Source organism: Paramormyrops kingsleyae, chromosome 14, assembly GCF_048594095.1.
Source record: "Paramormyrops kingsleyae isolate MSU_618 chromosome 14, PKINGS_0.4, whole genome shotgun sequence".
NCBI lineage: Eukaryota > Metazoa > Chordata > Actinopteri > Osteoglossiformes > Mormyridae > Paramormyrops > Paramormyrops kingsleyae.
In genome coordinates, this window is record NC_132810.1 from 3703979 (window position 1) to 3728644 (window position 24666).

The 24666-nt window shown below is 38.4% G+C and overlaps 1 protein-coding gene across 8 annotated transcripts in view; it reads right to left on the bottom strand.

The window, feature by feature from the left end:
- The window catches only part of smoc1 (SPARC related modular calcium binding 1), a 53203-nt gene that overhangs the window by 11032 nt on the left and 17505 nt on the right, over positions 1-24666 (bottom strand). For 4 of the 8 annotated variants that reach the window (XM_072699075.1, XM_072699076.1, XM_072699073.1 and 1 more), the window contains exons 2-11: positions 19346-19508; positions 19126-19209; positions 17482-17579; positions 13746-13845; positions 12745-12795; positions 11848-11895; positions 7717-7806; positions 7066-7146; positions 2504-2696; positions 1113-1195 (exon numbers count right to left, since the gene is read on the bottom strand). In XM_072699075.1, the coding sequence (XP_072555176.1) occupies positions 1113-1195; positions 2504-2696; positions 7066-7146; positions 7717-7806; positions 11848-11895; positions 12745-12795; positions 13746-13845; positions 17482-17579; positions 19126-19209; positions 19346-19508 (991 nt within the window). The remainder of the gene's footprint in view (positions 1-1112; positions 1196-2503; positions 2697-7065; positions 7147-7716; positions 7807-11847; positions 11896-12744; positions 12796-13745; positions 13846-17481; positions 17580-19125; positions 19210-19345; positions 19509-24666) is intronic. The other 4 variants (XM_072699079.1, XM_072699078.1, XM_072699077.1 and 1 more) reach the window with 3 other exon arrangements.

Below are 24666 nucleotides of genomic sequence, written 5' to 3' on the forward strand. Positions count from 1 at the left end.
AGGCACATGACACATCATACGATACAGTGTAGACAGAGATTAGAAAGAAAGAAAGAAAGAAAGAAAAGGCAGAGGACTGGTATAACCGAGCAATGTTGGAATTTTGCAGCCTTGTTAAATTTTATGACACAATGGCAAACACTAAGGGTAACGTGTTTTAATTGCCCCGATGCATGTTTTTTATAGCATGTTGGACGAGCGCAAACTTTTCCACCTTAATTGTGTTTGTTAAAAAGACACTTCAAACACTGTAACATAATAAAGTAAGCATCTAATTTTGTAGGTTTCTTAACCATTAATTCACTCTCCAGCTATGAACCACCTAATACCAACACCGTTCCTTCCTTTATGTTGACTGAGCGTGTTTTGCGTGATCAAACAGCAAAACAGGTCAATCCAATTAGCATCTCCCGAAATACAGCAACGCAGAAACACAGTGCTTCAGTGCATCTCTATCCAAGTGTTAAATTAGTCATTACAGTAATGAAATGATTGTGGTGAATATACCCTGGATGGGACATCAAGTATAAAAAACCTCTCTTGTTTTCCTTCTTGAAATTATTCCTTTATCTAGCATGGAGAGTGTCGAGCTATAGCGGGTGACTGCCTATCATTTGTTTTCCCATGATGTCCATCTATGTTTTGCCGGTTCTGAAGTTATAACAGCCCCCCCGAGCCCCACATCCCTCACACATGCCGTAAATCTGCCACACTTCTGCAGGGGAGTGCAAACTCGTGCATCACTCTGCAGATTTAACAGATTTTTGCATTAAATAAGCATTATAAGTAACAACTTTAAATCACGGGTAAAGAGCTCAGCTACGAAAACAAAGTCAATGGTAATGAGGCTAGGGGTGTATCACCAAATTATGGTATCAAAAAGTATTACATGGGAAATGTGTAAATACATTCTACTTCCCTCTAAAATAGGACGACATCAAAAAATGCCTGTAAAAATGCCTCTGAAGTAAGTTAAGCAACTTGAAGTTTAGGCAGAATCATTCTGATGTTTTCTAGTGCTGAGAGTTCAGTGTCTAACAGCTTTTTTTGCTCCATAATTATTCAGCACCCGAACTTGTGAATTCTGGGCATTGTTCGATTCCCTGCTTTACCTTGCAAATCTCTGTCCCGGAATGGATCGTCCGTTTCAGAGGCCCGCGACCGAGCACCACTGTCACAATCAGGCATCTGGTATCTAATGTCATGATAGAGACAGGGACAGGGAGGCAATATGGACATTGGTCACGAAGTGGTGTGCAGAAGGGGATGACATGGGGTATGGCCCAGGATCCAGAGTGTAGGGACCTATAATGTGATCAGATTTACATGACTGAAAAAACACAGTTCTCCCTGTTGTGATACCATACCTTTCAAAAAAAAATGAGTGAGTGATTTTTTTCCCCCAAATAATTTTTTTTCTCGAATACTAGATTAGAATAAAAATTAAAGGCAATTCTGCACTCCTTGATTCATTCCATATTTTTTGATAATGTGCCAAAACAACACAAAAATATAACCTATTTTACTTGACAATGTAAGATTAAAATGACATAATAAATTTTCTTGTACTTTAAAAATCACAATTGTACCTTCTTCACACTTCTTGGTTTGTTTCTTTGAAACAAACAAAAAAAAAATCTCTGAAATGCAGACCTCAGAATTCCACAAACAGACATTAGGTGCCAGTCTGAGTTTCTTGATCATATAGCCATCAATCTTCTATCCACTCACCCTGGTCAGGGTCAGAGGACGAGGCCTGGAGCCTATCCCAGGCAGAACAGGATACAAGACTGAGGTACAAGATCCTGGACAAGATGTAAGTCCATCAACACATAGGCGCATATATACACTACGGTCTTGGAGACAGCAAGTCATCTAAATGCATGTCGTTAGACTGCCAGAGGAAACATACAGAGACACACTGAGCAAAGGTGAGGTTCAGACTGCCAACCTCTAACTATGTGAAGCAACAGCACCAACCCCAGAGCTGAGCCAAAATCATGAGGTTCAGACTGCCAACCTCCAAACTATGTGAAGCAACAGTACCAACCCCAGAGCTGAGCCAAAATCATGCACATATATTTCAAATAAATTTAGCCTGGATAGGTGAGCAGGTGAAAAAGTCAAGAAAGCAGCAAGATGTTAGCCTAGTAAATTTATAGTCTTATATTTTTTATGTTATCCAGGGACATGTTGGCAGCCTCAAATAAGTGAACAGGGGCTACATTAGAGTTGGCTAGTGCTTCAGCGTGTTGGGATACTCCGTTGTTGTGGGAATCATAAAGATTTCGAATACTTTATAATTACAAGTTGAGCAATCTGTGGTAAACCCCCGTGGGTGGTCCATTCTCCCTCTTTTTTTCTTTCTAAATGCTCTTGGATTCCTCATGAATCGTGACCATTCAGCAGATTTCTCTTTCTCTGATTCCTATCCATAAACCCTTCAATTCCATTCTCAGAATTCCATTCCATTCCATCCTTCATTTCTCATCTATATCGTTACCTGGTGGAAGTCCCAGGGATTGGCCGCCCAGTATCCACCATAACACACCAGCAGTAACCTGTGGACTGGTGACACTGGACTGGTTTGTACAGGCCTCCGGGCCCGCAGTCTGGAATGAAAATGGCCTGTCTTGAGTTCTGATGATCTTCATCCAGTGCACTCTGTCTCTCCTGGTCACAAGAAGGAACTTTCTCTAAAATCATGAGAAACACACTCAATGTGGAGACACAACGCAGGACATGGACAAATTTAATTACCACACCCAGTATGTGAAATATAGTAAAATACATTATATATATATATATATATATATATATATATATATATATATATATATATATAGATATAGATACACACACACTCACATACACACATAATTTTGAATATATATAATTCAAAGATACCCAAGCAGACAGATATCTTTAAAAGAAAAATATTAAAATTGAGCCAAACCAAGTATGGAGGTGAATTAACACAGCATGAACTTTTTTTTTAAACACTGTATTGTTCAAGGATTTCCTAGCAATAACATTCTATTCCAATTATCTGATATTATCTATTTAATACCAGGCTGACATTTGAAAACAGTTTCATTTTGCAAGTTGTTCTGTTGTAATCTATTTATATTCAAACCCATTTAGTCTGCCGCTCAGCCTTACATGTTGGGATAAACACAACAAAACCTCCTACTGAAATTCAGACTATTTTATTGTAGTGAAGTGTGCTTTGCCACATCAAGTCTGTTTACAAGATATTACCCTGAAACAACCCGGTTACGGCTCCCTGTTTAACACAGTCAGTTCGAACAGAGACTAGCATGTCTTTCATAGCCATACTGTATACTACTAAAAGATAACTACAATGAATAGCATATTATAACCATCTCTAAAATATTGCACTTGTATAAATTACAAATCTGTCTATTCTTATAAACTCCAACCAAACTATCACAGCAGATATATCCCCTAACTATAATTTGGGCTGTCAGAAGAGATTAACTTTCCTTTATTTTTAAACTGTACATTTTTTTCTGTCAATTTTTGTCTGGAGGAATGGAAATACTTCTAAAGGAATGTAGTGGACAGTGGTCCCAAACCACCCTGGTACTGTAAGAGAATATAGGAATTTCCCTCCATTTTTGTCCATCACACAATAATAATAATACCAATATTGACAAAACTGGAAAGTTCACTGTTGCCCCTCAGGGCATTTGTGGTACCTCAGAAGGTGCCTATTTGCAGAGTTCGTCTGCTGTCAGAGGCATCATGCCCACTTGTGTTTCCAGGAAGGCACTGGGCTCAAGTGTTTGCTTCATGGCCTCTCAACTAACGTCAAGGCTCCTTCATTTCCAAATTATTTAGCACTGTTTATAATACAGAGGGCACAGTGGCGCCAGGCAGCTGACATCCTCAAATGAAAATTGTTTTTATATATATATATTTATATATATACACACAAATAAAAAGGGTTGAATTCTCAGTATTTTTTTCCTTTTCATTCTTTTCTGGTGTATGAGACTCCGCTCACCTTTCATGTTTTTCCTTTCTGTTTTGCACCATAGCAGATGATGGAATTCCATAAATAGACAGTAAGTATTACAACGGGAACCAAAATTAGAAAACGTGGAAATTAATTAAATTCTCTGTGCTTGTTTTCCTTCTTTACTGTCATTGTTAACGTTCCCAGGTTCCCATAAAAGGTCCACATAACGTGAGTCAATGAGTAATTATATTTATTTATGGCTCATAATTCAATAATAAAAACTTTTCAGCTCCGTCCAAGGAAACCTGCTGAGCTCACACACACCATTCGTGGAAGATTCCAGTAAAGATTCCTTTCTGCTCTCAGCAGGGCACACATTTGCCATCCTGCATGCCGCTTATTTTTTCTTCTCCATACAAAGGATATCTATGATAGTCCAGGTTCTCGTGCCAGAGCCCTGCAAGACTATCTTCACTGAAAAGAGAATCTGTCTACCTTTTTCTTTTCCTTAATCTTTAAACATACTTTATACTTTTTTCAAAGACGGATCCGGTCTTGGATGCAGGCTGAGTGCAATGGAAAGGCATACTGTATTCGCTTATTCGCAAGTACTTTAATTCAGCCCATTAGATTTTGATAAAGGTAGACTAAATAATGTATTCCTGCAGCTATTTGTCCCAGAGTAGCACAGGTCCAATTTCACCTTTTCAGGACTGGCAAAGACAGGTTTAGAATACAGCATCTTGATTCCCAGCCAAATGTACCCTTTAGGACAACAGTTGAAACCCAGTGAAGTGACGACATCTAATCCCCCAAATACCCCCCCCCCCATACCCCCATCCTCTGAGGACACCAGATGCTAATTAAAAGCAGACAAGCAGTAGGATTACTGCAGAAATTTACTTCCAAAGAGCTGTCACTGTGAATCTCTGTCCTCCACACAGGCCCCTCAAACTGCTTACAATTTCCCCAAGAGAAAATGTTCAATAGGTGTTTTGTACAGACATTCAATCTTATAACTTACATTTTCTTTGCTATAAATAGTAAAGACAGCATATCTGATTTCTTCTATAAAAACATGGTCCAAAAATCACCATCTTCTTGCAGGTAATACACGAGAATACCGATACTTGTGCTGAGAGCATTTTGAAACTGAAGTTGGTTTTGTATGACTGTCAAATTTTTTTCTTTTTACATCAGAAAGGAAGAACAGCAGGCTAACATTATGGCAGGATCTCATTTAAAGGGTCTATACTCATCCAGCCAACCGTCTTCCAGAACCACTGACCCAGCTGCGTGATGGAGGTATGCCTGAATCCTCTCTTAAGAAGCAGAGAGCCCAAGCCGAGGGCAATTCTGGACTAGGATGACCACTTTCCCGGATTTTGTCCAGACAGTCCGGTTTTCCAGCCCTCTGTCCTACTTTTTGCCCCCTTGTCCTCTTTTTTCCCTCCTTTTTCCTTGAGATAATGGCATTAAAAAATAATCGCAAGCACTGCCGTTCTCGGCTTCCGTACGCATACTTTACATCGTTATGGGCTATTAAAGTAAATAATGTATTCCAATTTCACCTTTTCAGGACTGGCAAAGATAGATTTAAAATACAGCATCTAGAATTTAGAACTTATTGAAATAACCTTTTCATTTGACGTACTTTAGCATATCAAACTTAATCCCTTAAGAGTTGTACTGCATCAGGGGATTAAGTGAATAAATGAACATAGTTTTACGTAACTTTGTTGACTAATGTCGTTGTGTTTTGTCCTACCCAACGCCCCCCAACCCCAGCAACTTTCCAAAGGGCGTCCTACTTTTTGACCCTTTGTCCTCCTTTTGTAGGGTCATGCCAGTGGACACCCTACCCTAGACGGAATGCCAGTCCATCACAAGGCACACCCTCACGCAAACGGTTATAGACAAAGAGCAATTTGGCGAAACAAATGACTTATCTACATATTTTTGGACTGTGGGAGGAGCCAAAATATCTAGTGAAAACCAATAGAAACCCTGGGAGATCATGCAAGCTCCAATCACACACAGAACAGGAATCCCAACCTCAACCATGGAAGAGTGAGGCCTCTTAGTAACCATGCTGCTCATTCTATATTCAGAACTTTAAAATATCTATGCTGACGTCCTCGACTGGTGCAAGCACAAGAGAGAAAGAGACAAATACAAATTTCCCTCCTTATCTAGGAAGGATTTTAGCTTAGCTAAAGTGTACAGTATGCATGCTTCTTTATTTTTCTTGATTTATGTGGAAAAACCTAAAACTGCCTGCCACCCGCTAGCCACACTACTATTTATGAGCCTTTACTCAAACATAGCACTAGCAAAGATTGACAGAACTGATCACCCATTCCCCAAAGGTGCCATGGCCTTTTCAATATAAGTTATCAGGGGACAGAAAAAACTAAATAAATTATTCTGCTTAAAAGAGAGTGAAAAAGGACAAATGAAACGTGATCTGATGCTGTACATTTTCAGCTCACCTCACATGGTTTCTAATGAATCTTAAGCTTGAGATGAGTGGACTGTATGACCACTGGATCAGACACTACAGCTAAGTACAAAATAATGAATGGTTTGAAATCAGCAAAGATAATTTTAATGCTGCAGTTTTCTGGTATCTCAAGAGGTCCTTTTTCTTACTGTTATAAGAAGAGCTTTGTATTCGTAAAAGAAACAGTTTTAGTTTACAGTTGGTCAGACTAATTTCACGCACTCATAACTCGTTCTTAACTGATGTTGAATGATGCATCAATTATTGTTGGAGCTGAGCACCATCTGCACACAAAGAATGGGTCAGTAACTCAGTAAGTACCACATTTTCATCTGAGAAAATTAAACTGTATCACATAGTGTACAATAGCACCAATAAATACAAAAGCACCAGTAAATAGATGAAGAAAGTGGGACTTAAAGTCTTTTTCTAACTAGTACTTGTAGAGTAATGTTTTTGGACACCTAGAAAGAAATCTAGCTAATTTTGCTGCATATTGTTTGACACAGGCTACTCCTTTGGATGACTTTAACTTCTTAGAGAAGAACCTCTCATTTCAGCTTAATGCTTCTCTTACCTGATCGCCTGAAACTGGAGCTGTTCTGCTTGTTTTCTTTGTAGTCTAGCTGTTTGATCCATAAAGTTGGGGCGGTGATCTCTATACATGGGGGACAAGGATCTTTTATAGTCATCACACACATTCTGGGAAAACCCTGAATGGGTAAAGAAGCTTGTTGTGACTGTGATGTCACAGACAGGAAGACATATACTGTAATTACAAGTGCAAATTCTTTAAATTTAACTAGCTTTTATTGCCATGATAATTTTAATAGCTTGTTTCATTACAAAGGAAACAAATACTTCATGTTTTTCCTTCTGTGTGCAAGTCGGGAAATCAGTCAGAATGTGTGAATTTACAGTTAAAAAGCAGTATTTAAAAAGCAACACTTTGTCTTCCTGTAGTGCAAGCTGAATCCTTGGGTTCCTTTAAATCAGAGCTAGATAAGATTTTAACAACTCTGAGCTATTAGTTAAGTTCTCCCCAAGCGAGCTCGATGGGCCAAATGGCCTCCTCTCGTTTGTATAGTTCTTATGTAATTATACAGTAACATTTCAACATTAAGGTATGCACATGAAAAAAATGCCCTAGTAAATATGGGGAATGTCTGATCTTTTTGATACTTCAAATTCGAGGCTTTTCCTTAATAAAATCAATGAACCTTCGTACCGTCGCCATCAGATACGACGTGTGTCTCCATTGTGGGCGTTGGCTTGGACCCATCATCTGGGTTGAGGGTGAGAAAGAAACGGAAAGAGACTACCATTATTGAGGTTAATACAATCTACTCTCCAGAACTGTTGAATGGTTGGGGTTTGCACATGGCCCGGCCAGGAGCACAGAGAAAAACAGACCGAGGAAGAGGAAGAGGTGTTTAGATAGTGAAAAGGTGAAGAGAGAGATTGGTGTAAAAGAAACCCTAATTCCAGAGCCACTATAATCCTCCCCTACTTCCCCCCTACCCACAAACATAGATAAACACCCGCATTACCCCCCTTCCACCCATATAATATATGACCCGTATAAATACCGGTGCCTGAGTTGTAACACCTGCTCCAAAATTCAGTACATAGTGGTTGAGCGTAAAACAATATGGTCTCTCCCATAAAAAAAAAAAAACTTAAAATAAATATGAACATGCTGACCTGAAATAATTCATATCATGGTTCCACATTACTAACCTAACAATTCATCATAATGCATTTAATGATGTTGTGTTTGGAATTCCTGTAACCTGCACCCCCGATGGTGCCCTTTGTAATTGTTCAATCAAAATAGAATTTCAATATGAACATTTTATAGAGTAACTGAAAAGCAAACGTCTACCCTTCCTTTTTTTCTTGTATTTCTATGTATTATATATTTAAAGCGGCATTTCCCAACCTGGTCTGTGGGGGCCCACAGACAGTCTACGTTTTTGCTCCCTCCCAGCTCCTGGTAAAATGTAGACTGTATGTGGGGACCCAAGGACCCGACTGGGAAACAGTGATGCAGAGGATTACAGTACTTAGCAGGAGAATATGACCTACTTACCTATGCGTGGGATACTACAACCTGTCCTGTATTGCTTCTGCCACAGACCAGTGCCAAGCACATACACCCCATGGGAAGGCCTGGTAAGGGTTGGGGTTGGCCAAACTACCGGAAAAGCCAGCTGACTGGTGATACAAATCAACTAACCAGAGGTGAAAAGTTCAGGTTCAAGAAGTACAAATCCAGACCAAGATTTTGTTTCAGCCTACCGGTTGAGCGTAAAGAGTCACATTCACAGAGTACTCAACTGGTTGATTGAATCAAAATTCTGGTCTGGATTTGTATGTTCTGGACCTGAACTTTCCACTAACATACAATTAGATGACAGTAATTTTGTGGTCACAATACATCCTTACATTTATTTATTTAGTACATACGTTTGTCCAAAGTTACGCAAAAGCTAAGTATATAATACATCATAATAAAAAAAAAATCCAAAACGGCTTTAAATGGTTGAATCATACACGTAATAAATTATATAATTACAAAACTAATGTAAAATAAGTATAAAACTAATAGCAAATTTATGTAGCTTCCCGTGAGAAGTCTGTCCATATAACACTGCTGATTCGATCTTCACTACAACGGCGTCCAAAGGACGTCTCCCCAATCTGGCAACCCGCCTACACAGATGCCTTTCTGAGACAGAGAAAACTAGAAATTTCCTACCCAGTCTTACATCATCTTACTGTACAGAGGGGAAGAAAATCCTTCACCAAGACCAGACGTACAGCTACAGTGAGACAGAGCCTGTTTTTTCAAATGACTGCCAGCGAGTGACATCGCCTCTGGAATGACTTGCTGGCTTATCGATACTGAGGTTCCTGCCTTCTCTGCAGACTCATTAGGGTACAACTCAATGTCTGAAGAAACGAGAAGATTCAGTTCCACAGGTTCTGGTCAACCTAACTAAGTAGATATAAATTAAATAATGCACATAAAAAATTTACCTATTTTCAGGTGCCTGTTAAATGGGGCTTTCCATGTTTTTCAAAAGTTAATAATTTTACATCCTTTTTGAGTATTCCAATAAGGTCTGAATGTATAATAATAAAAACTAACAACAATTATAATAATACAAAATGATGACATTTTATCTACCAAAATGTTGACATTTTATCTAGGGTTTTATTAAGGATAACAAGATATCAGGCCACTCCTTGATTTGAATTGTTAATTATATGGAAACATCTTATCAGTGTCATGAAGTCGGATTTGCCTGTGTACTGAAACAATTTGCCCTGTGCTGGGTGCTGTGTGTATTTTGAAGCCGTACATTACATCCATCCATGTTCCACATATCCAGTAAAGGGTTACAGTTACAGAGCTTTACAAAATTAAACAAACTATGCTCAGAAATGTCACATTATGTCAGCCTAAAAAGGCAGCAGCCGCAAACCAATAAATGATACTCAGGCTATTATAATATCCACTGCTTTTTAGAAAATCAGATTACATTTAAAATAACTCAGCAGCCTGTATGTGCCTGTATATAAATTTACACAGCAGGGATCAATAGAGCTGGATTCCCTGTGTGTCACGACACATTGCTCTCGTGATCATCGTCGAAATCATCTGCCATTTGTGCCACAGTAGCCCTTCCGTTGATTTGTGCCAGACGGGACAGCGTTCCTTTAAAGCCCACACTGATGAGTCCTGGTGGCGATTCATGGGTTTTCCCTTCTCGGACCGCTCTCACCACGGCTGACCGTGAGCAGCCCACAAGCCGGGCCGTATTGGAGATGCTCTGACCCAGTCGTCTGGCCATAATGATTTGGCCTTTATCAAAGTCACTCAGATCTGTATCCCTGCCCATTTCTCCTGCATTCAGCATGTCAACATACCGAATGTTAGCTTACTGTCTAACATATCTCAGACCTTGACACGCACTGTTTATACGAGTCAACATTATTCGCTTCACGTGAGAATGCTCATAAAGTTTTTGCTCATCAGCGTGTGTGTGTGTGTGTGTGTGTGTGTGTGTGTGATCATATGATTATATATAATTACAGAGACTATGTATGCTGGTTATTCGTTTACATGAATAAGTAATATGTAATTTATGTAATTTATTATATATTATACATTAATTGCAAAATATTAAATATTGACTTCATGAACAAAATATTGTTTGTGAGTATTCTTGCTAAATAATAATAATGATAATAAAATAGAATTTGTTTCCTCTTGTTCAGTTTTAACATCAAATTAACTACTTTATTCATTCTAGAAACAAAAACAATTCTGGGGAAATAATATGTTTACTTTTTTCCCTTGCTGGTATTCATCCACTAACACAAATTCAACGTGGCACAGTTGGGAAGTGACTGCAATCATAGCTAACTGTGTTAACACAAGATGAGATAACAGTTCAATTAAATATGATCACAGCTAGAATAGCAGCCAGCATATGCAATAATGCCAGGAGAGAGGTCACCATACTTTAGCCTGTAGGATTTAATGCTCTCGTTAGGCACATAGGTACATTATGATTTTATTTAATTATTTTCACAACTCATTTTTAAAACTAGGGGGTGTTGCATGCTTTCCATAGTCATTTGCTGAAAAAAAACTGGAAGAACGATCACCACAGACACTGAAAGGGTTAGCAAGATGTCATCATTGTCAATTCCATTCCACAGAACATACTGCCAAAGCAGATGTAATAGTAAATACTCTGTTTGTCTTATAACATTTATAATATAGCAAGCCATTTTTTTAAACAATGCTATCAAGATATATTTTTAAAATACAGCATAATGTATATTGTATACACTAGTGTCCAAAATTTTTAGAGATTGCAAAACTTTATTCAACTGTTGCCCCAGTTACTTATTTAATTAGCCAGTGTATGATATTTGTAACATACTTTGATTATAAACATTACCGGCAGTATTTGTGTAGTAATTTTTAAAGTTTAATACCAAAAATGCTAGGTGTTTCCACAATTTTGGCCACTCGTGTATAACACATACATTAATTACTACATGTCATTAAAATATTAAGACTGAAACAGTAAAAATACTGCAATGGCACTAAAATGGAATGCTATACCTGTGCTTCTCACATCATAAATACACTTTTCTTATGGGTAAGAGATAAGAAATTTGTTGAATCTAATGTTTCATATGTGATAATGAGATAAATTTTCCAAAGAAGTGAGACTGAAATAGAAAAAGTGGGAAACTCTCCTTTGCAGGAAGAAGTGTGAGTCTATGCTAAACATTCATGCAAGAAACAGTCACGCAATAACTATTCCAAACTCACCTTTCCTTCCGGAACTAGGTGGCCCTGGTGTCTTATCCGTTGCTGAACCTTTAAAAATAAAAGTACAGTACCTTGAATTTGTTAAGCGTGCTAGTGCATAATCCTGAGGAATAAACAGCAGCCATAGGTTAGAGACAACTTGTTTTGTGTATTTCTGAAAAGACAAAAAACAAATTTATCTTGCATGAACAATGGCATAATTGTAACAAAAGTAGTTGTACTCAAGACCTCAAAATTCTTCAGTGTAGTCTGTAAAATTGCCTGAGACTTACCCATACAGTAAAAAATGGAATATCTGGCAGGCACAAAAATAGGTCCCGACAGTTTAAAGGAAAATTAAACTTAATAAGTTAACTACAACTTTATTACAATATTGGGTAACACTTTACTTAAAGCACCTATGTATAATGCATTATAGACACCTTCATAATGCATTTCAATGCATTCACAAAGTATTATAAACATGGCTATAAATATTTATAAAAAGGCATAACACATTATAACCATGTTTATGATCTTTTACTACAAAAACCTGATATGCAGATCTAGATCCAACATCACCACAAATCTGTTTTGATTGTTTTAAAAATTCAGCAATAAATTTTTTCATTGTCCCAAATCTTAATAATAAAAACTTACACTGATTTTTCAACATAACCATCAATCTCATTCAAAAATCATTCATAGGGCCCTAACGTTTTAGCATATGATGTATTAACTTAATGCTGTACTGATTCCAACACACCTGTATTTTGTTTGCATTTAATAATGTAAACAATGTGTATTCACCAAGATCTCTGTATAAACTTGCATGCATGGATTCCCTAAGCTTGAAAAATTAGACACTCAAAATTGGGAAGGCAGGAAAAATCTGAAGGCGATCATGAAATTTACTACCTGACAATCCACTTGTCCCAGCATGAGTGCCCATAAATTCACGGAAGTTTCCTGCAAATGTTTGCATGGTGAATAATTCTTGTCATTCAAACAGGGCCCATTTCACCAAGCGAGCAAAGGAGGATCTTGGAATGACTGATCTTTCTGTCTAGTATCAGTTAAAGGGTGCCTCTCTATGCCCGGTTCTCAGTTCAGTACTTGTGGTATAAAACTCCTCTATTATTTATAACACTCCATTTATACATAGCTCTATGCAGCAATTACAGCCATTTATATATTCTCAGGTTATAAATGAAATTGTGCAGACCACCCAAAAACATTGGCTTTTGCAAGGAACCAAAATGAAAATATCGGATCTTATGCAGGACAGAATTGGAGCAGGTAGTAATATACCGAGTTGGCTATTATAGTAAACAAAAAAAAATTTGGTTTGGTTAAAATGTCTAAATATCCATTTAATCATCTGAACTGTGGCTAAATTTAAATCTTGCATGTTTTGCATGATTATTGTAAGATTATAATTAGGGATTGCCTGAATGTCTACAGTTGTCGATAGAATCCAGGTCAGGGAAAATTGCTAAGCATTAGTTTGATTTTGAACAGGAACCACTTGGGTAACTTCCTGATTAAAACACCCCCAAAAAAGGCCATTTTTAAATGAATGCCGGGTCAAATAATGATGTGAGCGTACCCAGCTTGGCACCACAGGGTGTGTAATCCTCAGTACGGATTTAAAAAAGAGGAAAAATACACACATTGTCATGAAGCATTCCCGGCCATTGTGAGTAGCATTGCGGACCCAGTGCAGTACAATGCAGCATGCAAACGAAAAGGCAGACAGCTCAGGAGGCCAAAGTGATAGAGATACAGGTAGGATTCAGTCTTGATATAACCTACTTGTTATTAACCAGGAAAGAATTTCATGTACAGTGCATACGTGTAGTCAGTACACATACATGTAGCTAAAGTCTCGATAGCAGCGATTGTTCTATAAGCAGTACCTGAACATACTGGGGTCCTGTTATGTACCGATGAACCACTCACTGGTTTGCCATCCGGGGTGACGCACCAGCAGTACCCTGTCAAAGTGTGACACTGCACCTGGAGTAAAGGCAAAAGGGGGACAGGTGTGCAGTGGCTGCAGTGTGTCTTGGCACCCAAACTGGAGGGTATTTTCCAAATGGAAACGCGCGCCCTCATTCTGAAATGTGATATATTGCTCTCTGTCAAATGCATCACAGGTATGTCAGGAATAAATGAACTGTTTTCAAACACCAAGAAAGAATCTCATCTTACAAAAACTGCCGGAGTAGCCTTGCCAGAAAACATTTTTACTTTTAGAACAATTAATAGTTTTTATCCACACTGCTTAATCTGTAAACGTTTCACTCAGTGTATTCATAATAATTGCCTAATGATGTATTTATTTATTGGTTAGTTTACTAATTACAATAGGATGGGAATGCATGTATAGTGCAGAAGCAGCATGACGGCACAATACATCTAACCAGACCCTTTAACCTTAAACTATGTTGAAATGGACATTTGGTGACATGAAGTGAAAAAGACAAAGACCAGAAATCACACATGAAACCAAATGGTTCTACCTTTGAAGAAACTAAAAACATAAAACAGCACCCAATATAACCAGTATCTTTCTCCCTCCCTCACAGTCCCTTAGTCTCCCTGCACGTCAGACCAGTGCAAATAATCGGTTACTCATTTTCACAGAACTGGAAATGAAAGGCCATGAAAAAGGAAAACCTTCACAATCGAGGCCAGTTCTCTTGCACTGATATAATAGTATATAGTAATCAAAATAGTACAGATTTAAAAAGTCATACTTGTCATCCATCCATCTCATCCAATAACATACCCAGGACAGGGTCACGCCTGTCCCAGGGCCCCCTGGATGGGGTGGGACGTCCGTCCATTGTGGAGGACGCATACTAATGGGAAGTTCGGAGACACAAATTCACCGAACTGCAGCTGGAAACCTTTACACACGCAGATAGAACATGCAAACTGCACATGAACAGAGCAAGGTGGAAGTGGTTTTAACCACTGCGAAACTACTCCACCCTGTCTCACATCAATTTCTGCTAAATTAATTGAATATAGGCATGTTTAAACTTGCTAATGCTTGTTAATAAAATGCTAACATTTTTCTCTTTGTGTTTTATCCCTTGCCGATGCTCTACAATCCCAGGCTCCTGCTCTGCAATCGTACATTCGAAGCTGCAAACCTTCTCTAGTTCACTTATGGCACTACAGTGTCTAAAATTCAAATGTTACACAAGGGCCTCTTGTGTTAGTAATTTCTCTTCCATTACACAATTAAAAGCAAAAGCTCAAAAAGCCCAGAAGATTACTGTGAAATCTCACTGCTGACACCATTCATTAGGACACAAAAGTGTTCTGGACAAAGATAAAGACTTGACTTAAAGCCAAAGATACGTATAATTATAGCCTTACCTAATGGCTTTACTTTGTTACAAGAAAACAACGTAACTTGGGACATGGTGAGAGCCAAGCAGTGATCTTTAATGAACACATACAGATAAAACAAAAAAGGAGATAAATCAATTAAATGTCTTTCAAGGTACACACATTTACCAGAATATATGGATCACCTAATGTGATTTAATGATCAAACGTTATTATATTGCAGTGTCACAAAACTGAGCATTAATGAAAAACCACTGAACTGCTGTCTTCCTGTTCCCATGGACTAAAATTGTACTACAGTTCTTTTTAGTGTTTATTGTAATCAGAATCAGGTTCATTGGCCAAGTATGTCCACACACATGGGGAATTTGTCTCCAGTTGTCAGTAGCTCTCATACATACACAGTTAAGACAAGATAACGGTCACATATAATGTTTAGCTTATACACAATGTGGATGTGTGGTTGATAAATGTATAAAAAATGCAGAAGTGCAAGTCAGTGCAAGGAATGTTTTAGTGAATACAATCACAGTCAGTCCTAATACAACACAACTAATGCTTCCTGAAAAAACTCACGTTCACTAAAATCGCATACAAAAATACACATATCCAATGGGGAAAACAGGGTTAGGGGAATACAACTCCAAAATTAGTAACTTACGCCAAAGAAAATGAATTAAATAATAAAATCAGTGATGCCAGTGGCCAATAATGTAATTATATGTATTTTAATTAAGAAATAATAATAATACATAATATATAATAAATTATCTCATAAACATCTCCTATGGGTCTTATGAGTCTCACGAATATTGCCTAGTCTCAAGCGAACGTGCCGAACTAGTGATGGTCAAAACCTGAATTATATCTACTTCATGAACCATTTGCTGTATTTTTTCACCCCACTAGATGGTGCTGTTGGTTTGCATTGGTGCATGCTTTGAGCTCTTTTTCTGAACAGACAGCCCCATCTAGTGGGGTCAGAAAATACAGCAAATGGTTCATGAAGCATCGTTTTGGCCATCATTAGTTGGAACTAGTAAGCCACAGCTACCATGCAGACGAGCTCGCACACAACACAAATACAACCGATGCGGAGGGGCACTGAAGGCAACAGGGCGACAGACAGTCTACAAAAAGCAAATGTAAGTGAAATAAAAACACACGGCTGTGTATTTATATGATAATTTGCCAAATATTTTTAGACTTTTAGAATCTAAGACTTTGATCTGTGCAATGTGTGGATGTACCTACAAAAAGTTAAATTCTTTTAGATTTGAAAACAGGTTCGACTGATTCACTAAAAAGAAACGGTTCTAAAGAACAATTTCTTCATGAATCGGACTATCGTTAACTTGGATAGCTGTTTTGTGTGCAAGTGGTATTTTCTGATAACACCATATAGTGTTGATGTTTACCTAGTGCTTTTCTTTTCTGGCCACACCTACCACCTATCCATCAGATTCCCCCCCACCAAAAAAAAATGATTTCATGATCCCTGGCATTACCTACAAGGCCCATCCTAAAAATAAAGCAACACATTCCCATATCAAGCCTTTTCAACTTGCACTCAACAAGTGCAGAAAAATCTTGCAGTCCAAATTTCTTTCTTTCAAAAATTCCTGAAAAATTGTTGGCTCTAAATCACATATACGTTTGGATAGCCATGTGCTAAAAATATTCTGGCTTTTATCCTGCTCAAGGCACAGAAACAGATTTAAAAATACGACCATGTTGCATCTGTTCCCATTGTTCTTCACTGACTATCAGTTCAGCATAGACTTAAAGATTGTCCTACATAATCACCATGCATTGAAGGGTCAGGCCCATAACTCAGCTGGTTAATGTATTTGTTTTATGTATTTATATCAGATCTCAGTATGAGGACTATATGCTTGTGTGCTTATTCTCTTCCACACATGTAATTCCTTCTATCAATGTGACAAACATAACCTACATGCAAACTAAAAGGCATAAAACTTCAACTGAGTCATAAAGGGTTTTGAAAATTAATGTAAAAATTATTTTTTAACTGAATTTAAGTTTGAATAAATGACAAATCAGCATGTTCAAGTTACAGTTATATATTTCAATTACATGCTTGTTTTGTGACTGATCTATGATTCAAATAATATTATGTAAGCATAAAATTGTTTCCAATCAAACTATGCTTTTTCCAGATATACTAAAATATTAATGTCATTGAGTATATAGATCTTTTTACATAGTACATGGACAGTTGAATGTCATTGGCAATATATTGAAAAGAACCAGAAAGAAAGATCTGACCTGGGCGAAAGATCCATCTTCATTGCATTCTGGGATGAATTCCTTAGGGTGATCCAGTGCTTGATTCCTCTCTGCTTTGCACCTTAACTGGCCAATATCTGTAAGACAAACACAGCTATACTAACTCGTCATGCACTCCTACCTCCCCCCACATACATGGGTTCATAATGTCATAGAAATGACATTATGAATAGAAAGTGACAACATATCTCCTTCTTTGTGTAGTTCGAATCACGGTCCTCGAGGTCCGAGCACTGCTGGTTTTCCAGCCTTCCTTTACCTGTCAGTCAGGTGTGAAGCCTCTGACCTATCAGAATCAGTTATTATTAAGCTAACTACCTGGGAGAACTGAAAACAAGGCCTGGATTTGGAATCGAGGTCCTGGTCTTGATAGTGAGAAACTCCATGCTTATTTTGTTTCTTCAAGTAATATATTGTGTGACCTTCTAAATACAAGAATGAATTAAAAGAAACGGAATCCCATTATTAATATACATTTAAAACTAGAGGAATATTGTTTTAAGTCATGACTATTGATAGAATAGTAGATAGAGCAAAATCTGGTTGATTTGATAGAACACAATCCGGAATGTAGAATGGGCAGGGATACAGATCTGAGTGACTTTGAGAAAGGCCAAATCATTATGGCCAGACGACTGGGTCAGAGCATCTCCAAAATGGCCAGGCTTCTGGGGTGCTCACGGTCAGCCGTGGTGAGAGCGGTCCAAGAAGGGTAAACCCATGAATCGCCACCAGAACTTGTCATTGTGGACTGTGAAGGAAGGCTATCCCATCCAGCACAGATCAACAGGAGAGCTACTGTGGCACAAATGCAGCAGAAAATGAAAATCGGTCGGACCAGATGACCAGTTCCTCTGCTTGCACTTTCGACGGTTGATGGGAGTCAACATGGGCATTGTCACTGACCTACAGCTATGTAGCCCCATATGCAACAGGACTCAATGCCTTGTATATCGTTTCTTCTGCATTCAACATGTCGACTAAGAGCACTCTTGTACCTGGGCATTCACGTAGAGGCTCAGCCTAGCTGAACTTATCCCCAGTTGTCTCCTTGACAGCATGAGCATTTGCGATGTGCTATTTGCCTGGCTGAGAACTTTAATGCAATGTAAATGCAAACACATAACATTACTCACTGCGATACACATCAACTCATATGCTGAAATGCTACACATTCACTGTTCCCCATTCAACAGTGTTTTTGGGCTGATTTTCCAGACTAGTTCCGAATAATATAACGTAAAAAAGGCGGCAAGACGTTCAAGTTTGCTGATCGATAATTAGAAAGTACTGTAAATGCAGAAGTGGCCATGTTCCACTTGTCTGCACCTAATAAAGTCTAAGAAAACCCTCACACTTCATTTCAACCAAGCAAATAATCAAGAAGATGGCATCAACTGATAACACGATCTTGTGGCTGTTGATATTTACATGCGTCCAATGAGGCGAGACATGCCTGCTGCCCAAATTACCCCCTATCCACCAAATGTGTTTCACTGTTAGGTGGGCCGTCTGTTTTTTCCCACTCAGGTATGCCTGAGGCATTTCCCTTCCAGGTATTCAACCATGAAGCAACAGACAACTTGATATGCAGGTTAAAAATGTTGTTTTAAAGACACACACCTCTGATTTCAGTGTCCTTGGTCTCTGAAGAGGATGTTGGTCCAAAGCCGGGAAGGGGCTGGTCAGTTCTTGCCCAGTTTTTACCTGAAACAGCATCCATTACTTTTCACACTTTGCGCGTGTTTCTGTCTGTTGCTTCAAGTAAACTGAAATGAGATAGATAAATGATCCGCAGGTGTTTAAGTCGTCTTATGAAAGTTTATATTAAGGAGCGTCTCACCTTTGCACCGACCACGGTGGGCTATAGCTAAAGACCGGTCCTTGCACTTTGCCTTCTGTAGATCGCAGCTGGTTTCATAACTGCGGCCATCTGAACCACATACCGGCCTGCCCTGCGTCCGTGTGCAGACGCCACAGTGGGACTCCCGGTCTCCAATCAGCCACTAGCGGAGCAACATAATGAAAGATAACAATGAGAGTGAGGAAACGTGTCGTGAAATTCCACATATTCACCAGTGCAAAATGGGCACAAATACAGAACACACAGGTAAGCGCAGTGATGCCAGTGAAAATACTGCAACTTCCAGTATGGAAATAAATAGCATTTTAACCTGGAAATAAGCAGATAAAATCTAATTCTTATCATTTTTGAAAACTGCAGAATAAATACTATAGATATTAATTTTAAAATCAAATAAACAGAAACATTCTGTGTATAGATATTCCACATATTTATGAATACCACAAATAAGTCATATCCTGAAACAAATGGAAAGCAAGCCAAATCAAACCTTTTTTAAGGATACAGATTTTTAACATACTGAATAGAAAAGCATTTTTCCACAGAATTAATGGCACAGGACACCTTCTCCATTCTACAGGAGCCCAACAGTAAAACAAGTCAGGTGTATAATACAGAGCATTTGTTCCACCTTCAGTCATATTACACTTTATTATTTTTTTCTGTTCCCTCGAGTTTCATCTTTCTGAAAACAATAACAGACATAAATTGTTTTGCACTTTATTATTCTTCCTGATGGCATTTCTCTTGGCTCACTCCTCATTCCATAAATAACTCCCTAAAAATCAAGTGAAGCACAAAAAATGAATCTAGCCAAAGTGCTGAAAGAGCTCACCAGAGAGAGACAAAGAGCAGCAAAAACATTCAGGCTACCTTCTGTGAAGCATTTTTATAAGGTTATTGTTTTAGTGAAAGAGCATCCAGGCTGGAATCAGCTTCATATTAAAGTCCAACAGCATTAAGACCATGACTAAAGCAAATCCTGTACGCAGAAGAGACATCGGAGCGATCATCAATTAAACTGAGCAAGTAACATACTGTAAGTGGCTCTAGCTTAGCTAATAGGATCTCCAGGAAACTCCAGGAAAAGCCCAACTCTTTTCTAAAAAACGGGCAATATAACGGGGAAAGTTACCTATAATGAAATAATAAGCACAGCAATTCAGTTTCTAGAGACCCTATATAGGGCAAGCATATATGGAAAATGAATGAATGAATGAATGAATAAATGAATGAATGAAGGAAGGAAGGAAGGATAAACCAGTTTTTGTAAAAGTTGTTTAATTATTATGGTTCTCACTATCAAGGTGGAAATTTTAATAAAGCTGACCAGTTCAAGCAATGATGGTTGAATCCAGAGTGTGACACAACCTGAGCATTAGTCACTGAATGAATGAAAGAAGTTATCTGAGATTTATAATGTTTTATAGGGTAACTGTTTGTTTATTAAACACTCATGATTGCCACCTTTTTATTAAACTGTGATCCATTCTGAAAATGAGAATGTCGTGGAATTAGTAAGACCAATAGTTGGTAAGGCTTTACATTAAATGCACCTTCATAATGCCATTATAATACATTTGTAGAACAAACATAAGCGGCATGTAACTATGCCTTAACATCCTAACATACCTGAACAGCTATAATATATATTAATAACAAGCATGGTATGACAATAACAAACATTATAATCGCATAATGTTTGTTATTAATGTATATTAAAGCTGATAAAGGAATGTTAGGATGTTATGGTATAGTTACATGTTGCTTATGAACGTTCGATGAATGCATTATGAAGTTGCACTCAGTGTTCTATGAATGTATCATGAATGCATTATGAAGTTGCACTCAGTTTTCTATGAATGTATCATGAATGCATTATGAAGTTGCACTGTTCTATGAATGTATCATGAATGCATTATGAAGTTGCAATCAGTGTTCTATGAATGTATCATGAATGCATTATGAAGTTGCACTCAGTTTTCTATGAATGTATCATGAATGCATTATGAAGGTGCACCGAATGTTCTTTAAATGAATGCACATGCAGTGCAGTTAATGTAAAATGTTACCCAATAGCTGAATAATATGTGGCAGCAGTCTAAATTTTAAGAGTCACAACATATATAGTGTCTAGACTGCAATGTGGTCAACATTTTGTCCTGAGCTCTCCTGCAAGGCTGCAACATGAGGCAGAGTAAAAAATCGCAGACCTTCACTAAGGACCACACTTCTGTAGGTTTCTTTCATGTTCATTTAATTTAAATGTACATTTATGCAATACCCCATTGTTTCCCAACCCGGTCATTAGGGACCCAAAGACAGTACATGTTTTTGCTCCCTCCCAGCTCCCAATAAGTGCAAAAATGTAGACTGTCTGGCAGCGAGCTGGGAGGGAGCAAAAATGTGGACCGTCTGTGTGTCCTGGAGGACCGGGTTGGGAAACACTGCAATAGCCTATTTCTGGGGGACAGCTACAAAAGCATTTACAAAGGCTGACACAAGCTGTTCAGTGTAAAGCATCCTGGAATGAAAGTCTCAGAAGTGGACTGGACCTCAAGTCTGTACTGGTGGAAAAGCATTTATGAATCAGTTTAAACCAAAAACAAGTATTTAATTTAAATTCTATTTTAAAACACATAGTGGTCTGATAAATTATGAATGAAATTTATATGCAAAATTTATTTGCTTGTTGTGGAAATAAAAGAGTGGTTAATCATATTATTCCTCAAGAAGGCTTTCCTCAGGGTGTACTCTAAATATTCTGACATGAATCCTTTTTTATTGAATAACTAAACAAAGATACCCAGCCTTGCAAGCTTGGAATGCTGAATTGTTTTGTTGCTTAAAGGAATTGAAATGGAAATCCCACAGGAGACAGCACAGTCATGCAGTGCCTGGAAAAATTTGTGAGAGAAAAATAAAAGAAAAACCACTCAAATCTGCATGAGTAAGTGAGTGAAATAGATACCTGCAGGCCATCTGCAAAAAAAAGCATTTGCAGCCATTGTCCATGGCATTAGGCTATTGGAAAGTATCCACAATGGTTGTCAGTTGTTCATTCTGTTGTTGTTATCATTCGGTGCAGATGTGGCTACCATGCTGCTGCTGTCCAAACCCCCTGTCCCTCCTGGTGTCAGTTAGCCTGGATCAGGACCAGGGAGGTACAATAGATCCTTCACACTGAGTCTGTGTCGACTGTTTTCATATGTACAGCAAAAATTTGACAAACTCCAGAAAGTGGAGCAAATACAGGAACAAAAATGTTTCGTTTATGTAGATCAAAAGCATACTTCTGCTTATCTTAGTGTATCGCAGTAAAGCACAACAACAACTGATCATTCTCAGTATAGGGCGCCTTAGGGATCTTGTATAAGACATGATCGCCTTCCCGAGCAACGAGGACATGTTAGGGTAAGAAGTACAATAGAGTGGACGATGAAAGGGTGGACAGTTTTAGCTAAAGTGAGCATCTGATGAAAATATGATTGACCTACATTTTGCAAAATTACCAGTTGGTCAAGGTGACATTGTTTGTAAATGTTTATAAATATTTAAAAGATAACTGCATGAGCATTGATCGGGACTGGGTTCCATATGGATTCATATAAATAAAAAGTTCACATAAATTGTTTAGTATGCTAATCCCAGTTACCAATACTTTGCAATTAACAAATGCCTCACTCAAAAACTCCATGTAAAAGAAGACTTCATGTAGTAATCTGTGTGGTGGATAATTTCACATGATCCATTGGGATTACTTAAATTCAAGTTTGCTTTTGTTTAACAATGACAAAAATGAACAATGGATTAATTGAATAAAGTTCCACAATACATACAATCGAAAGCAGCTAAGAGGGTGATTATCATGGTCCATAAATGGACTTAAATAGGCAGACTTGTAAGCTGATCTACTTAATTGTGATTGTGGCACAGCAGAGAATTCCTGTCGTAGCCAAGACTGTCCATTCATCACCCAGTCTTTTAAACTTTTAAAAGTATACATTGAGCCATGAAGGCAACATTTACATACCCTGTAAAAGCGCAAGATCTGCTACTACAGACAATTTCAGAAGAATTGCTCATCATCTTAATGGACACCAGTACACAAATAATTATATTTTCAGCGTATTATTAACACAAAACATTTTAGATTCAGATGCCAAGGGATCTTCAATCATTAGACATAAAATATGTAGAGTACGAGATAAGACCATTTACTACTGGATATTTTTGAGCAAGGTGACTTTACTCATTTATACAGCTGAGTATTTTACTGGATGCACTCATTTTAAGGACTTGAAATTCACGGCTCAAGGGTACTACAGCTGGACCCCTGCTGTGAGTTTGTGTCCTTAATCACTATGCAACCTGCTGCCATAGCTTTTAATGAAACCACAACACATTTCTGAACCACCCATTAACGGGGGAAAGATCCTGTGGAAGGGTTCGAGCTAACAAACAGTGAGTTACCAGTCAAACACATGAACCAAATGTGCTATGCAACCTAAATTTATATAAGCTGAGCGACACTTCGGAATGGGATAAAGAAATGAAAATGGAGAATAAAAGTTAAAAAAAAAATAATAATTAAATGAATTAGCTTACCAAAAAGAATCTGAGGACTGTCTTGCAGGCAGACAAAAAAAATGAATGTGCAATAGTGTAAAAAAAAATGTAAACATTCCATATGAAGGTAAAGGTCTGAAATCATGGGTTTCAGTTCCTCACAGTGAATGTATCTGTTTAAGAAAGTTCAAAAAAATGTTTTGGTGACTGCCCTGGGTCATAGTTACTGACTCGTTAAACACATAAAAAGGACAACTGGAAGTGGCGTGAAAATCCAGCCATTTTCTGCAAGTGGTTGTTCTACTCAGAGGGGGTCTAGAGCTCAACCAGGGTGTGAGGCAGAGAACAACCCAGGATGGGGCACCAACCTCATAGACGTGGAGCCATGGGCTCACACCCCAGACTGCGGTCCATGAGGTGTGAGGCAGAGAACAACCCAGGATGGGGCACCAACCTCATAGACGTGGAGCCATGGGCTCACACCCCAGACTGCCCTCCCTGAGGTGTGAGGCAGAGAACAACCCAGGATGGGGCACCAACCCCATAGACGTGGAGCCATGGGCTCACACCCCAGACTGCCCTCCCTGAGGTGTGAGGCAGAGAACAACCCAGGATGGGGCACCAACCTCATAGACGTGGAGCCATGGGCTCACACCCCAGACTGCCCTCCCTGAGGTGGGAGGCAGAGAACAACCCAGGATGGGGCACCAACCTCATAGACGTGGAGCCAT